At 35.7% G+C, this 18,093-nt stretch overlaps 1 protein-coding gene across 2 annotated transcripts in view; it reads right to left on the bottom strand.

Annotated features, from left to right (window-relative positions):
* Positions 1-18,093, bottom strand: part of VPS50 (VPS50 subunit of EARP/GARPII complex) — a 78,884-nt gene that overhangs the window by 50,748 nt on the left and 10,043 nt on the right. For both annotated transcript variants that reach the window (XM_013187007.3, XM_013187009.3), the window contains 8 exons: positions 17,773-17,895; positions 17,088-17,159; positions 13,748-13,801; positions 11,418-11,488; positions 10,318-10,435; positions 10,198-10,233; positions 7,518-7,600; positions 2,830-2,872 (listed from right to left, as the gene is read on the bottom strand). In XM_013187007.3, coding sequence (XP_013042461.2) covers positions 2,830-2,872; positions 7,518-7,600; positions 10,198-10,233; positions 10,318-10,435; positions 11,418-11,488; positions 13,748-13,801; positions 17,088-17,159; positions 17,773-17,895 — 600 coding nt within the window. The remainder of the gene's footprint in view (positions 1-2,829; positions 2,873-7,517; positions 7,601-10,197; positions 10,234-10,317; positions 10,436-11,417; positions 11,489-13,747; positions 13,802-17,087; positions 17,160-17,772; positions 17,896-18,093) is intronic.

Here is an 18,093-nt window from a genome sequence, read left to right as displayed (position 1 = left end):
TGTGTTAAACATGTAATATAAGCAATATACTTGGTTTGTTTTAACAAGTGAGGAAAATAAGTGTATTTAAAGAATGCTGATAATTATGCTTGTAATACAGACAAGACTGGACTATTTCAGGTGGCATATCTTGCCACATGCAGCAGCACTTCAGTCTGAAATTTGTGCCAGACAACTGGCTTCACCATTTCCAAAAACAAGTACAGCAAAAAGTACTTTACGCCGCTGAAGTCAAGTTCAAAGTGATGTTTACTTTGTGAAGGCTTAGCACCCCAATATCAGAGAGCTTGGATTTCTAATTTGGTCTACTCCCACTCCTAAGAAAAACCCAGATCTGGGGAAAAAATGAAAGGGCTCCATAGGTGTTTCAGCTCAAGCAATTCAATTACAGACTATTTATCCTACGACTACAATCTATTAAATGAAATTCACATTTTCCGACATAAAGGTTCATTGTGAAATAAGTCATTTATGAAGCACTACACTGGCATAATGACCAGAAATAGAGAAGAAAGCACAAACACACATCAACACACAGTTACTAGTTCTGTCGTCAGAGCAATGTCTGGACAAAACGTAGTGAACAGCTTGACAATAAATGAAGCCCACTTTTTATGTGCACTGAATGAAAAGATGTAACAAGATCATATACTTAATAACTAACTAATAAGCTTCCCAAGATTTTGACTGTGAAACTTAATAACATAATTTTCACTTAGACTCTAATATATTCTGAGATACACAGCCTCTCTCTAATTATTTTCAATCAACAATGCAAGAAAACAGGTCCCAAATCAATAATTTATGCAGCTAACAGATAGCTTCTCTCCTTACTAGTCCCTTCAATTCTTATTAATTAAGAGCAATGCAACCTTACTCTTGCAAATCAAAATAAAAGGATTGTTTAGTCCCTATATACTTTTACTCATTCCACTGGAAAGTTTTCATGAAATATTTAATTAGCCACAAAATATTTATAGATTTTGATCCCAAGTATTTGTGTTGGTTTTGTTTTAATGGTGTTTCTTTCTTTTTTTTGAAAAAAAAAAATCAATATTTTCCTTAAGCACAAAAAAGGAGGATAGAGTAAAATCAAGAACTCTGCATTTTTTTTCCTATGCAAAATGGTAAAAGTACAAGCAACCTAAACAGTCAGATATTTCTCAAAGTGGAATTCCTCAATATGGAATTTCAACCATATACTGATATTAAAAAAAAAAAAGTTTTTTTTTCCTTTTCCTATTTCATGCAAAACAGCTTTACAGACAGAGAAACAGGGATATCAAATTGACCATGAACAGAACAAAAACACAGAGTACATTAATTTTTCAGCTAGATTTTTCCAGGGTCTTTTCCCATATAGCCACCTTGTATTTTTTGTAACATTGTCTTTGCTTTCATACTGTTAAAAACTAGTGGAGGAAAAAAAAAAAAAAAAAGAATGGAGATGAACAGAGTCATTTGACTATCGAGAAGAGTCATTATTAAAGTAGTAATTATTGGAATATGTTTTAAATAAAATAAATATATAAATAAATAGGAAACTTGAATACAATTCTTTATCTAGCTGTGAATCGCTTACACCAACCAACATGTCACATCTTTCCAGATTTTGCTGGATTTGTTCTGCAAAGCTGTTACTGGGAGGAAGTAAAGATGCGTGTCCCCTTTTAAGCAATTTCAGTGTTTGTTCACAGGGAATAAATGGTATCCTCTGAACATAACAGGAATTAAATCTGAGTGATCTTAAATAAAGATTAATGACTGGACTAAGTGAGAGTGAGATGAAAACAGTCATCTCATTAGCTCTTTAGGACCAGACATGCTCTGAATAGATGCATATAGCAGGGAAAGAGTAAAACAACAAAGAAAAGCTTTGCAAAAAAGTAAATTTAGAAAAGGCATAAATGAAGAAAAGGTAACAAAGTTCTAATTGTACATGGAATTAAATAACAAGGTACAATAATACATGCTCTAATCTTACTTTCCAAAGAGCAAATGATCAGAGAGGTGTAGAGAACTGCTGGAACAGCAAATTCAGTTTCCTGATATGCATTACGTACATAGAGATTACATGCACTACATATACGTTATACATACCTACACTGTTAGACTTCCGACAGAAGCTTGCCAAGCTCCAGCTCAAAATCACTTACTAATGAAGTTAAAAGAATTCCTTTTGTTCCTATTGTTCACAAAACCCTTTTTTTGAACCCTTTTTTGCCATCGATTTCCAGCTAGAAACCTACTATTTCGTATTTGCTTTTGTTATACTGTCTACCAACTTAAACTAATGTTAGTTGTATCTTTCTCGGCTATTCAAGTCTTACTTGCTATGCCTTAGCATTGGCCCTACCCAGCAGTTTCCAGTTTGCTGACCACTAAAGTTTCCAGTGAAACTGTCATCTCTCATGTATATTATCCAAACCTATTGGCATGCCACTCTTGGTTATTTTTCACAACTCTTTAGGACAAGTTAAAGAATTCACAGCAGTTCATGGACTGAAAACCACCGTGTATATTCATCACACAGGGAGCATAACTATGCTCCAGTACTTCTAGTATGATGTATCTATTTTATTGATTGCTTTACCACTTGAGTTGGCACAATTAGCAAGCTGGGATGATAGACTTGATACCATATTATAAAGCATTTAAGTAGATTTCAGCACCAAAGGCTACATGAATAGCAATGGCTACAGTATTCCAAAGATTAAATTTGAAAGAAACATGCACATTCAGTAATTACTAACAGCAGTGCATTTTAGAAAGCTCTAGTATCTAGAGGTTAACAACTAATATACACTAAACAAATATAATCATTCTTACCTCTATTTGTTCCAAAGTATCTTGCAGTTTTGAATTTAACTCGCTATAAATGAAAGGAAAAAAAAGTTTAAAATCAAACTACTGGTCATACTAACAGTGCTGTATTCTTAACACTTCAAATTAAAGTATCTGTTACAGAAGCATATTATCCCAGCTTTATAATGCAACAGTGTTAAGAGAGCCCAGACAAGACCTCATCCTGCTGGGATTTACCCAAGTATTCAGAGATACTCCCAACCCCACAGAAACTTGTGCTCTAAACATTTCGATTCAGCACTCTGCTCTACTACAGCAATACAGAAACAAAAAGGTCAGGGCAGTCACGTCTTTGCAAACTGTGGTATAGAACCTTTTACCCATTGCTCAGGAACCCCTTATAGAAACACTATTGGAAAAATGTTTAAATTTTTAAGAAAAGTCAGAACTTAAGCTTACATAACGCTCAGAAAATCTCTTTAAGACCATCACTTCACTTGTCTGAGCTGTACTTGGTATAGAAAGATTAACCAAAAAAAGCTACCATAAGAGAAACTATTTTGGACAAAGAAAGGCACAACTGCTGCTCTCTTAACAATTAGCTTTTAAAATTTTGGAATACCAACCAAAAAAAAAAAAAGTGGCTAATATGTTTTTGGTTTTGTTTGGGAGGGTCATGAAAACAAAGACATAGGCAGGATATTCTCTTCAGCACAGAAAGCACGCAGTTCTAATGGGATAATCACCTTACCTAATTTAAGACGACTTACATCTGTACTCCGAATCTTTTCCTAAGGGGCCTACATTAACTATCAAAAGATAGATTCTAGCTGCCTTATCTAGTTCTCTCCACTTAAATGACATGCTCATCACCCCTCCTTTTTTAGTTCTGTTAGATAACCTGGATAGAGCACCTTCCAAAGAAAGGTTTAAATAGAAAATAAAAATTAAGAGAAAGAGCTGGCATTGAACACTAAAATCAAGTAGCCACTAATTCTTTGTTGTTTATCCATATGTAACAAGCCTCCAGACAGAAAAGCCTTCTTAACAATTTCAGGCTACTTCATCGCCTGCTGGAGTTTAGGAGAATTTCCTATTACTCTAGTCCTTTTATCTAGCAAGAAGAGATTAGAACAAGAGTAAGAATCTTGCTCTATGCACAGAAACCCTCCTGTCCATCTTTAGAGCTAGGTACAGCACAGACCCCCAAGGTACAAAAATCTTTTTGGTTTATATGTTGAAATTAACCGGTCTAAAACACAGAAGCTGTTGACATCAGCAATAATGATTTAATGCACAGGCAGCCTTTGCACAGACTGAACAAATCAAGCAACCGTACTGATATAAGCCCTATTAAAAACTCACAAATCCCCTAATAGTAACAGATACTGCAGAAACACGAGGGATTCTTCTCAAATAAATGTCATGAACACGCTGCTGCTTGGTAGCACTTACCTTTTCTAATTAACTTAAAAATACACATGGATTTTTTTTAACCTCATCCAGGCAAATGACGTGCTCACACACATGAAGAACTTGCTCAACTACTGCAATGTAGGGCTGAAAAACTTCTTGGGCTCCTGAAACCAATTCCTGACTGTTGCAGTTGACCACATCTGACGTATGCAAGTGTTTGCAAGAATACATCCCACGTTTATACCAACCAATCTTGGAGAAGGAGGTGCAATCACAAGATTTCGTATGAAATGTAACTTTGATCAAGTATTGAACTGAAAATGTAGAAATGCAGCATCCAGCTAAAACTGCCTATGTTTTCTAGGCCACAATTACTAAGATAATGCTTGGACATAACGGCTACAAGATTATTATGAAAGCCCATCTACCATAATTGAGACTTTATGAATTAAATGAATGTCCTGAATTAAAAAACATATTAAAAGTATTTTTCACATCCTCATCCACAGAAATCTAAATTAGCATATTTTTAGAAGGTACATCTCCTGTGATATAATAGAAAGAACATTTAGACCCAAATGCAGTAGACAGAGTGGTCCTATTATCTGACACTAGAGTTTTCTAAGGGTTTTTGAAGGGAGTCTGTTCCCATCGTAAGTAATCAACAAGCAGAAGGCAGATGACTTTGATTTCTATTTATAAACAAAAATGAATCACATAATGCAAGCATGGAATGCAACATAAGCACTGACCTGCTTCCCTTGGAAGAAGATAATGGAGAACAAAGGTAAAAAATAGAAGTCCAGCCTACTATTTTAAAGGAGGATGAGCAGTCACTCTTAAAAGCAAAGAGGTCAGGAAAGCTGCAATGCTCGTCTCTTCAGACTACACACACAGCAAATCAAAATATATATATACATACACACACACACTCCATATAAAGGTTTAAATCCCCTGCTGATTAAGAAGAGCTACATCTAACTCCTACTACCACCTAGCAAGAAAAATCTGAAGGAATGCACTGATTCTTGTCATGTGGACAAATAAAAGTGATACTGTGAAAATTTCACGGTAAGGTACGAAGGTGATTACCTACAGATCTTTATGAGAGTTAAATAGGTTTTAAATGTCAGCGCTTGTCTGACTTCTTGATAAACTGTTTCTACTGTGGTCCCAAACAAAAATGCAAAAGATCTAGCCTAACCCCTGCTAGCAAGATGTTACTCCATACAATACATATTCTTTGGGATTTCAGGAAGTAAAACAGTGCACAATTATGAAAATATATGCTCTGAGGCTGAGATTTACTGTTAAAAATGTCCTACTCTCACAATCCAAACAAAAATAAGCTCAGAGAAAAAAAAAAAAAAAAAAAACAATCTCAGAATAAAGAAGCAGTCCTGATTTTTCTATCATCATTCTTTCTTTCAAGAAACTGTCTTCCTGGATGCAACTTCTTTTGAGTGCAACAACAAAGTAAATCCTCAAAACTATTTGTCACGTATGTTGTCAGTATGCTAACAGATTTAAAATAGTATGATTTTTGCAGTTAAATATTCCAAATGGCAAAAATATGAACTGTTAGTTTAAGTTTAAAATTTTGCTATAGTGAACTTAATGCAGTGGAAATTAAAATTGAAACTGCAATAAAAGCTTGAAGTGATTCAGAATTAAACTAAACTTTTTATATAATTTACATAAAACAAAATTTAACTTAAAGACACTAGGTAAATAACCTGAATCTCAAAAGCACATGTTTTTGCAGATGAGTACTCTGAAGAGCCAAAGAAATCAAGCTACCTTTTCAAGCTGAATAAATTTTATTTTCCAAAAGAAGAAAAATGCAGGAGATACACAGAATAGATTAGACGAGCCATAGAGCATCGAAAAGAACAATATACTAAGGAGAGCTTCCTGAACAACGAAGACACTATAGATGACACCCAGGTGTGGAAGACTCTATAGAATCCATCTCTCCATCTCTCTCTAGAATGTAGAGTCAAGCAGAGCAAAACTTGTTCAGGAGTCATCTTGCATCTCGACAACCTAATTGTGAAGTACTGAGGGAAACCATGAAGCCATTTCTCATTCAAATAAATAATGAATATTTTTCATTCACCACTATATATGGAAGGGATTCAAAATTTTAAAAGGTTGTGGGGTTTTGTTTTGTTTGTTTTTGTTGTTTTTTTTTTTGGGGGGGGGGGAGGTAAAAGAGGGGAGTTGTATCAAGTAATGTAGGCTAATTTTGGCTGTGTAGTTGATTTATATCCACGTACAAGTTTTATGGAACTAAAAAGAAAACAAAAACTAGCTTTTCAATGTGATACTTCCAAATAGAGAGAGGCTTATTTCCAGGCAGAATTTCTAACTTCATACACTTTTTAGTTGCATCTTCAGATCCTTAAACCTCAACCATACCTCAAAAGCAGACCTAAACTGAAATCAAGCATTATGGGTAATTGTTCTGAAGTTGCAACAAATTGCGCGTTTATAGGACAGAAGGAGGCAAAGTGTATATATTCAGAGATTTTGGTCCTGCTAAGTCAAGGAGCATTCTGGCAGGAGTTCAAACAATGTCAGAATTTTACCTATAAATTTAAAACTCTAAAAATAGCACAAAAAGAAAATCCAGGTAATCTAATGACCTTCTCCATAGATGAAATATCAAAAATCACCTTATTTTTCTCCTTTATTGTCCTATCTGTTATGACTTTGAACTTGACGTTCACCCAATTCTTCTTTTCTTGCATAAAAAGCAACGGAAAACATCAAGTCTTTTTAAGCAAGAAACTGCAGATATGTGAATTAGTTCTGGTTCTGAAAGCAATTTCTCCACAACAGCATGAAGCTCGGTACTTGCTACTTTCACCACCAAGAATCAGGGTAAGTCACCCTTCCAAAACTATCTCACTGAAGGCAAATAATTCCAGAATATAAGCTTCCCTATTAAAAATTAGCCCAAGCGTGTCTAGGCTGCAGGTTGTAGCACAGTCCTAACTCAGTCTTAGCTGAAACTTTACCTGCCAACTTTCTACCACAGTTCCAAAACAATGGCACAGACCAGGTGGAGATTATATCGTGTTAAGATTGTGAAAACCTAGTGGTAGGGCTGGGGACGGGGACACAACAATGCTGAAGATGTTTATGTTTTCATAAATGCCTCAACTTTACTTTTCTAAGCAGAAAATTAAATTTAAATCAAAATTGATCTAGAGAATCAGAATTAATCATCATTGTTTTGTACCATCTACAAATACTATCCGGAAGCTGAGATCAGCACAATGTCACCTCACCTTATACAACTGTAGTGTTTGAAAGTGCTGGCAGCTTTCTGGCATTCCAAGCACAGCTGAATAGCTCCTGGATAGTCCTCTTCCTTGGGATAAAACAGAATAGAAAGCTAATTTGACTTTTGAAGCAAAAACCACAACACCCATTTTTGTTTACACGCTTATGTATAAAGACAAAGAACAAAATACTTCACCTCTTACACCTGTACAGTATCAAGTTGGAGAAAACTATTGAGGGTCTATTGCAGAAATTAATTTGCAAGCAGTTTAGAGTTATAAACAGGCAACATGTTAGCAAGATCCAAAAACACTGCATGTATTACATTATCTTGTGCAAATGACTTGTTTGTTTACTCACAGATTCATACAAAACATAGCAGAAAGCTCTTATTACGAAACAAATAACATTTTCCCAGTTAATTTTCAAACCTTTGTTAATACAATACAATCTATTCGTGAGCAGGGGAAGAGGTAAGTTCAGGCACTAGTAAGCTGCAGCCATAACTTACAAAACCAACAAAGAGACAACAGAGACACACCAATATTAAGGACGAATAAACACATTCTATTTACTTTGACACATTTGATAACTAATTAGTAACGAATTTAAGACAAATGGTTCACAGAAGGCCCCAGGACAAAAAAAAAAATACTTTGGGGAGGAAAAAAAAAACATATATAATTTATAAGAAGAATTTCCAATAGACAGAAAAAAATCAGTCAGAAAGTATATGAAGACACCAGGACAAAAACAAAACAAAACCGCACACAAGAACATACAGCCCCAAGATCTCGTCAACAGTGTCTTGGCTATGATTATTAATTTTGTATCCTATTAGGTATGAGGCCATTAAATGAGTTCCTTTTTCTTGAAGAAAGGAAAATCCCTTTCAGTAGCCAAGAGCTTTCCTTTTTTTCCTAATTACATTCATTATATTACGTGCTTCAGAGGGCTCAAATGCAAAGCTGCTAATGAATTTTCATTGACTGAAGAGCAAAAATACATGGGCAATGTATATTTAGCTATTACCGTAAAGAAGTTTCTCAAATAAAACTGTTTTTAACAGCAGCATTCTAATGTAGATCAAGTTTGGCTATTAAAAAAAAAAAATGCTTTATCCACTAGATGATGATAAAACAATACACTGGCTTAAAATGATTGCTGCAATTACAGCTCTGCGTCTTTCTCCATTGGAAACCTGGCTCCATTAAGTCTACCAGGGCTGCAAAGCAGCAAGTTCCATGCTCTCATCTCTTCATCACAAATTGCAAAGCCTGCTTGGGTAACACATATTACTGATGTATTCCAGATGTGGCTCACCCCTTTCTGTTTCTGTCACTCCTGTTTTAGTTGGGAACCCTGCTTAAATGTTCATCTCTGTATGGCTACTATGTGTATTTTATATATGTGTGTATGTATGTGTGTATATACATACACATGTATAAAACTCATATATTCCAACCTACTAACTTCCTCTCAGAGTAAAGACAGTGAAATAGCTAATACCTGGGATACGGTATTTGGGAGAAGACAGTCAACACAGTTCTAAAACTCCAGTTAGCCAGAAAGGGCAGTTTTAGCAGGTAAATGTTTAAAGATCACTGACAAATCTGACATTAGGGTCTGCGTGCAGATGCAACACCCACACCTCTGTCTCAAGAGAACAACTACCAGCAGTGAAGATCTGATTTCCTGTGCAATACAACACAGCACAGAAATAAATAGCTAATAAAAAGCTAATAAAAACCTAAGCTTATTGAGCAGAAAATAACATTGGTGCAGCCTCAGGTGAATTAATACGTTCTTGCTTGACAAAGAATAACAAAGTGTGAGACAAGGTGTATTACCCAAAATGGAATTAAAGAATCTTAAGAGTTAAAATTAGTAAGATTCAATCTCCAAATTTAGTAACTAGGGATTATCATAATGACGTTCTATCCAACCTCAGCTAAAAATAATCAGCAAGCTACCAAGTCAAAATAGTTACACGACATGATCAAAATATATCTGTCAATAAACTCTTCAATGTGACTTTCACACAATTTAAACACCTGAAGACAAGATCTTATTTTTGCCCTGCACAGTACCTACTACATTTTAGGCAATATATATATACACACCTTAACAGCAGAATTTTCAGCGTCATGGCCTGCGTGCTACAACTTTTTCTACAACTGACTATTAAAAAGCCAAGCCACTAAATAAGGAGGGAAGCTCCACCACTTCAAAATAAAATACTAAGTAGGAAGGCCATATATAAATGTGTAAAATAATATACCAGTAGAAATACTTTATCCAGACCAGGTATATCAAGAACCAGCTAAACCTCACTTGCTTTTTTAATTCCAAGTATGAAGCTAAAGCCAGAAAAGGAGTATAAGCAGAGGTGTAAAGAGGAGAGTGAAGACAGAACTCTCACTGAACTAACTGAAGCCTAAGTTCTGAAACTAAGTTCTGAAGGATTGAGTCTTTGATAGAAAATACTGCCCTGTCCCCCTCCATAGGGGCTGTCTAATTTGGTATGAAGTATTTCTCACAACATTTAAAACAAGAACAAAAATACTATTTCACAACAAACACTCATCATAGCCTGCTCATAAAATGAAGGAAGGAAGGGACAAAATTAAGATGACTGACAGAAATACAATAGCTTCTAGATACAATAGTCTGGGAGGGACTTACCTCTAGCATCTCACTTAAGCGTACATCAGTTCTTTGCTAAAAAGAGAAAGAAAACAGTGATAACTACAAAGAAATGAAGAAAAATATTTTGCTATTGACTGAAAAAAAATCTTCACATACCAGTGTTTTTATTGTTCTCAGAGACTTTAGCAGTCCAATAAGCAATTGTCGTTTCCTTTGATTTGCAAGAAGTCCCAAACTAGCTTGTGTGAATCCCTCCTTTGCAATATTCAGGTGTCTGTAGAAGTTAACAATGAACACGACAATCTTCCATAATATATAACATAAGGCTCATTTCGAATAAACGCTAGCATGCACATCATCAGACATGCTAGAAAATAAAATTGCAAGCATTGTTAGGGAAACCCTGAAACTGAGATGACACCATATTTTAGTTTAAGCCGGCGGGCAGCTAAGCACCACACAGTCTATTCACTCTCCCCATCACTTCCCCTAGTGGCATGGGGGAAAGAATCAGGAGGATGAATGTAAAAGCTTGTGGGCTGAGATAAAGTTTAGTAAGACAGAAAAGAAGGAGAAATAGTAATAATAATAGTAATATATACAAAGCAAATGATGTACGGTACAATTGCTCACCACCCGCCAACCAATACCCAGCCCATCCCCAGGCAGTGGTGCCCCCACCCTGGCCAGCCACCCCCTATTAATTGTTCAGCACAACGCCACGTGGTGTGGGACATCCCTTTGGCCAGCCCGGGCCAGCTGTCCTGGCTGTGTCCCCTTCCAGCTTCTGGTGCAACCCCAGCCTCTTTTCTGGCAGGACAACATGAGAGGCTGAAAAGTCCTCGACTTAGTTTAAGCACTGCTCTGCAATAACTAAAACATCGGTGTGTTATCAGCATTATTCTCATCCTAAATCCAAAACACAGCACCGTACCAACTTCTAGGAGGAAAATTTACTCTTAGCCAAACCCAGGACACACACCAACAGACTATTTAGAAGGTATGTTATCCCTTCTGCAGAACTTGTCTGTGGATCAGTGGTATATCCCAAAAGGTATCTGTTTAAACAGAACTTGCAATTAACAGTGAAAGTTGGAAGAAAAAAAAAAGCAACTAGTACGTTTTAGTACATTTACTATTGCTAATTCCACTCAGCACATAAACAGAAAATATTATCAGCAAGTGACCTCCTTACAAATGTCTTTTTAAATCCCTTTTTCCCCTTTTCAGTTTCTACCATTATTTAAGCAAGATACCTTCTTCCGTTTGCACAAATAACAGCTGCTAATTGAAGACCAGTCTGTAATGATGTAACACGTTCAAGTTCCTACAGAGACAACAGGTTAAATAAACACACAAGTTAAAGTTCTGCTACCTACCAGCGAAGACTAGCAATTAGAAGGTTTTATCTTGAGATGTTATAACAACTTTTTAGAGTTCCTTTATATATTACTTGCTTCAGCTTTTTATATATGCTAAACACTGGTATGTAACATTAAAACAAGCTATCTCTTAAAACACAATTCTCCTTTGAAGAAAGATACATGAAATACATTTTCATTGCCTTGAGAGCCTCTTCATTTATATACTCCACATGCAGCCTAAGAGTCTGTATATGATTAACAGAATACCCCACAGCATAATAATCAGGGACAGAAATACAGATTAATTTGCATTAATATGCCAAAGGGTAACAAAAACAAAACAAAACAGAAAAAGAAAAACATGTTTCACATATCATTCACACATTTCACATCTTCTTAGAAACATTTGCATTCTAAAAATTTAATAAATGTCATTTCATAATGAACGTTAATTGTATCCGGTTGAATTTAAGCTGAAAACTCTTCAGCACAAGCAACCTGAACTTAGCTTGATTTTGACTTTGTGAAGTGCCTAGCACAATCACAACTTCGTCAAAAAAAAAAAAAAAATGTTTTTCATGTACATATTCCTTTTGTTAGGAACAGCACTGCAGAACAGTGAGCATTCTCTCCACTTTTAAATTATTTTTTTAAATACTCCTCATCATTTAAAAACATATTGAGTGCTTTCCATGGGAAGAAGGAAGATTTTCACTTTGAAAATTAAATTTATTTTGAAGACTTGGCAAGTGAAAATAAGTTTAAAATTCGGTTCAGTTTAAGATCATCTCTTGGTCAGTCAGTCAAGAAAGATGTATCACACTCTCTCCAGCTGCTTAACCAAAACAGAATTACAGTAATGGCTCATATGACAATGCTTTCTTCAGGATTCATAAAGTATGACCCATCTTAACCAGGAAGATGCAGAACAACCTCAAACAGATATTCTGAAAGTCTGGAAAACTTCTTAATCTTTTGTATCGTCACAGGTGCGTGGCTCTTGGCCCTGAATTATTTGGCTAACACCAGAATACTACAACCTATAAAGAAGGCCTGGGGCAGTCACTCCCCTCAGCGTGCGTGCAGACGTGCCAGTCCCCCAGACATCAAGATGAGACCAGAAGAAAATAGCTGAAGTGTCAGCAGCCAATGCACAAGACACTAAATTGTGAGTACTGGGAATGGTTAATTCTCCAAAGCTGCTAAGCCAATTTTTTTGGTCCTCTTCAGCAAGGTCCTAGTACGGTCTTTCCAAGTTGAGGGCCTCTCACATACCTTTGTGATGGCAGACTTCCTTTATTTTGCATATATTTGAGACAGTAAATAGAACTGGCCCAGCGTTTTGCCTTTGAGCTCAAGAAACAAGTACTGATGGACTATCAGGGGAGCACAATAAAAAGGTTCTGCTATGTGAGATGCTGTACACACACAGGATTATCCATCACAGGGTAATTCTCAGACTACTTTCAAAACAATCCTGAGTTTTCCTTCTGCAGTTTTCTCAGTGTCATTTCCTGATAAATCAGATTTAATTAAAAAAAAAAAAAAAGAAAATCAGATAAAACCAGGCTGAGCTGACCACATGTATAGGGACATTATTAAAAGCAAATGGGTAGAAAAAAAAACACCTCTTCAGAGAATCATTATGATAGCTGTTCTTCCAATTATGTTCTGGGAGGGAGGAGAGAGAAGCAGAACGTTGGCATGGCAGTAGTAAGAGCAATTCCACTTCATTTTGCTCTCGGAGGTCCTTGACATGTTAAGACTCCATTTCCAGCTCAGCATTCTGATGCTTTCCTCTCATGATTGACTGAGATCAGCAGAAGATTTCTGGTTAAGTTCTCTTAAAAAAGGTCATTACTGTTTGCTCTTGTGTATAAAAATCTGAAACCATTCCTAAACACAAGTGCTCAAAAAGCTCCTCTTCGAGTCCATTACAGGTACTGGTCAAGCATGTGAATTCATGTTTTCAGAAAACCATCATAATGAAGTCATATGTAGAAGCATTTAGCATCCTAAAGAGCCCCCAGGTTGAAACACCCTTCATTCACCCTTCAGAGATACAGGTTTAGCTGGATCCAGGTTTAGCTAGAACAACTACTTCCAGCCAAGCACTAGCATCTCTTCTAACCAATTACTGTATTTAATCCCAACTGAAACAAGCAGTATTATAAGGGGACAAATTTGAGTGGTTTACTGTTAAAAAATGACACTAGTCTTACCTCAACATATGCAGGCTGTTTTTCAAGAATCAAGTCTGCAACTTTCTTAGATACCTTAAAAACAAGAATACCAGAATTGATACACAGCAATCTCAATAAAGTAGCCAGTCTCTATACTGAAGTTCTACAGTGACTTTGTGATTCTGTCACTCCTGTAGTTTTCGAACTTATTAATAAATATGCCAGCCATAACAAGTTAAAAACCCTAGAAATCACATGGATCATGAAAGAAAAATGTTTATTTACAATTTCATCTAGGAATCAATGACCATTTTTAAATTAATCTTACTTCTCTGCCCGTTAAAGATGCTAGAATAAAAAACAGAATAAAATACGTAACTACAATGCTTACATTCTCTTTATGCTACCGCTAGAGCAGAAACTTAAGTTAACCATCTACCATGGGGATCTAAGAAAGTCATGATGACGCTTACCTTTCAGACAGATACCATATTAAATAAAATCCATGCCAAAAGGAATATTCACCCTGTGCACATTACACCATTTCTTTAGCTCTCAGAACATGCATATTTTAAAACTTTCTCCATTGTTCTGAACTAACAGTAAGTGGAACGCTCCTGAGGGCTCCTGCCTGTACTGAATTTAAGAACCAGCATTGTTGCTTTGATCAGGCTCTTGTGCACACACAAAATAAAAAAAAAAAAAAGAAAGAAAGAAATCCAACATTAACAGTCATATGAACGCAAGCTTGAAAACAGTTTGTAGGTTTTGGTTGCTTGTTTATTTTTCAGCAGGTACTACAGACATTTAAGAAGAAACAGTTTCAAACATGACAAAAACGTTACTGGTATTGCTCTATATTCTTCACAGGGACCAACACTTCCAGAAACAAAAATTAAGTAAAACTGGCTGTGACTGTCAGCCAGCCCCATTGTACTTGTGGGAAAGAGTGATGAGGGAGGTTTTTCGGTTTTCTTCGGTTGTTTTGTTTTACACACTGCAGGTTTGTAAACTGCTTATTCAAATGCAGTATGACACTGGGATCTTCAAAATACAGCATCCCTGTAACACTCACAACGGCTCCACCAGTTCAGTTCCCGTCCTTTGGAAGAGCACCTGCATGCAAATGGTCTTCAAAGGACTCTGATATTACAACTTTCTTTTGCAGGACAGCAAAAGAACTGCTCCTTGTGAGGTAGGAGCACAGGAAAGGATGTTACGAAGCCAAAAGCTACACAAGTCTACACGACGTTGGGGCTCTCAGGAAGCTTTGCTCTATACACAGTCTATATCCTACAAAAATTTTCACTTCTTTTTAATCTCTTCTTCCATTTAGCCTTGTATATGTGAAAACTTTACAAAAGGCATATACTTGTTAGCCATTCACGCCTCTAGCACAAATCTAACAGCTTGATTCTTCACTGTTAAAGGGATTCATTAAGCAGTACACATGAATAGGAGACAATGCATTTCATTTTCACTTTTCACTATTTTTGTTGTCGCTTTGCAAGTTCTTGAGTACCTAATACCAATAAAAATCTAAACACTGTCAACCATCTGCCACAGCCATTTTTGTTGTTTGCTTGAACTTCCTGATAGTACTTTTCTGAGCTTACAAGCAATTCTCTTCTCTTTCTTTTAAATGAACCATCATATAACGGGTTATTACATTCCTTTCCATATTGTCCCCCTGCTTTTGACAGCTTCTATACTGCTGTGCTGATGTACTTTTTAATTCTTAACCTTTGTAATCTAGAAATACAGCCACTAGCAATGAACGTGGCTGCTAAAAGCAGTTGCAATTATCAATGCATGCAAACTGCAGTGTTTTTTGAGGGGACCAGAAAACAATTTTCTTCTTCCTAGCCACATCAGGAAAAAGTATTTTGTCTCCTGAAGGAAAAAAAAAAAAAATACAGCTGTGTATATCAGGCTATTAATTAAAACAAAGCCAAACAGATGTACAGGAAAAAAGCCTCCTAATTCAAATTATTTGTACCCAGATGACTACTCAAACTAAAGCTGTCATGACTCACATATTAAATAAGTATTGAGTGGCTCAATGGAATTGAAAATTGTAATGGAATGGAGAAACTACAGAAAACATGGAGTCTATAGTGAAACAAAGACATCACCAAAATCAGTAGTGCAAAAGCAGACAGTAACAGCCAGTGAGAAGTGGAAGATCAGAGCTCTACTACAAATAATTCATTGTCATTTGAGTATTTTGTGCTATAGGAATTAAAAAGTTGGAATTCTCTCTAAATCACTGTTGTAAATTCCTATGTCAGCCATAGATTCAGCCACTGAACTGAAAAATACAGTATTTATTCTATTTCAAAAGCAGACTTCTTGAGTATTGTATCTAATAGTACAGAAAGACACAAATGGATCGTATTTCCTGGGAAATATGCTCAGTTCTCTACTCTATTATTTGTTAGCTACATGTACTTCCCAGTTCACATCTCAGAAGCAGCCATGCACTGAAACTACGCCCATGCTGTTTCCCACTGTGCATACAGAATGGCCAAGACATTGATAACAGGTATTGGGATTATTCAGCATATGCCTATGAAGTTGTCTCTCAGCATTGAGTGTATTTCCTTGCTAAAATAGGTCACCACCAGATGTCCTCTTAAGCTCATCACCTCTTGGTAAGGAACACAGAATTTTCATTTGCCCAACTTCTCACTAATAGCTCACAAAATTTCATAGGTTTATTCTGGGAAAAACCATGTTAGGCCAAAAGAACTTGTTCTTTGTGTATTGTTAGTGGTTCAATATTTTCTGATGTACATTTCATCCGTTTAAATATGTGAGTTAGGATTAATACTGTTATTTGCAGGTACTCTCCAAATGCCAGCTAATACATTCATTTCCTGTTCATCTTTCAGAGCAAAAAAAAAAAATCAATATTTACTGTATTCAAAAAAGCCTGAAAAGTAACAAATACCTTTCAGGAGCTGCAGCTCTCATTGCCCCATAAACTACAGTTATTACTCATTATTTCATTTCATAATAAGTATATAGCTCTCACTAGAAACACTTGGGGACAACTGAAAAAAATAAATCAGCAAATGAAAAATAAGGTAAAAATATGGTAAAAAATACGGACTCTAAAGAAAGAGGTTGGTTTTTCTTTAAACATTTTATGTTTTACATTGCCTAAAGTCTCTCAAAAAAGGGACTCTACAGCACTATTAAGTGCTGTGTTGAATATTTTATTTCTTCCAATATGTTGGAAAAACTGAACTAAAAATAAAGTTTATAAAGAAACAGCCCATTTGATCCTTATTACAATACTTCTGTATTTTCACTTCAACCTACAGTTATAGACAACATAAAAAACTCTGACAGTATACTAAACACCTTTACTTACAGCAGCTTGCTGTTGTTTCAATTTATCTCTGTACTCTTCCAGTTCTTGAAGACTAAGTACTGGAGGAAGCCTCTGAATGTGAACAACAAATAAAATTCAGTGAGAAAATACATAAAATACGTATGCAGTATTAACTAACCAATCAGTTTAATTAAAGAAACATTCTTACTGCTTCTGCAATCTAATTTGTATTCAAATAATGGATGCTGAAATTAATCAGTGTTAAAAAGCATAATATCATAATTTCCTCAAAGTTACCCCATTTTAAGACATACATGTAACATACACAAGCCCCTAGTCATTGAAACTACTCATTTCTCAGTCTATTAATTCCATCTGTTTAAAAAAATACCCAAAATACAGAATAGGCATTTTTTCCTCCAACTATTTGGACTTTCCCATAGTAGTTTAAAGTTCTAAGTACGTGTTAGCACATTAGGCCTGATATTAATTCTATCACATTAAAAGAAGAGACTCCATACTAATACCATAGGTTGGAAGCTCCATACAACTGCAAGAAGATTTGGGTATGGGGAGGGGCAACAAAAAACAAAACAAAATCCACACTGTTTTGCATTAATTCAGGATACAAGAAACAAACAAAAAATGGGTCGTTGAAAGAAGCTGACTTTTGACCTTCATGTTTGGTTACATTACTGCCTTTTCTTTTATAACAACAACTTACCTCTAATTCATACTTCACAATATCAAAGGAATCATTGGAAAAATAAACTTCTTCAATACTATTAATTATTTCTTGCTGAGCTTGAGGATCAGTTGGTTCTTCCCGTGATTCTCTGAGCTCCTCCTTCACAAAACAAAAAAGGTGGATTTCCATGACATAATATCACAGCCTAGAAGGAACAATGCTTACCAAAACAAGTATTTTTTGAAAGTCATTAAGAACTTCAGTACAAGAAGCAATAATTTCTTGAGAATAGAAAGATCTGTACACTCCAGCTTGTATTTCTCATTACAAACAAGACAGTCAAAACTTTTCAAAGAA

The sequence above is a fragment of the Anser cygnoides genome, chromosome 2 (genome assembly GCF_040182565.1).
Source record: "Anser cygnoides isolate HZ-2024a breed goose chromosome 2, Taihu_goose_T2T_genome, whole genome shotgun sequence".
Lineage (NCBI taxonomy): Eukaryota > Metazoa > Chordata > Aves > Anseriformes > Anatidae > Anser > Anser cygnoides.
Note: the sequence above shows the minus strand (reverse complement) of the source record. Positions and strands in the feature narration are given on the sequence as shown.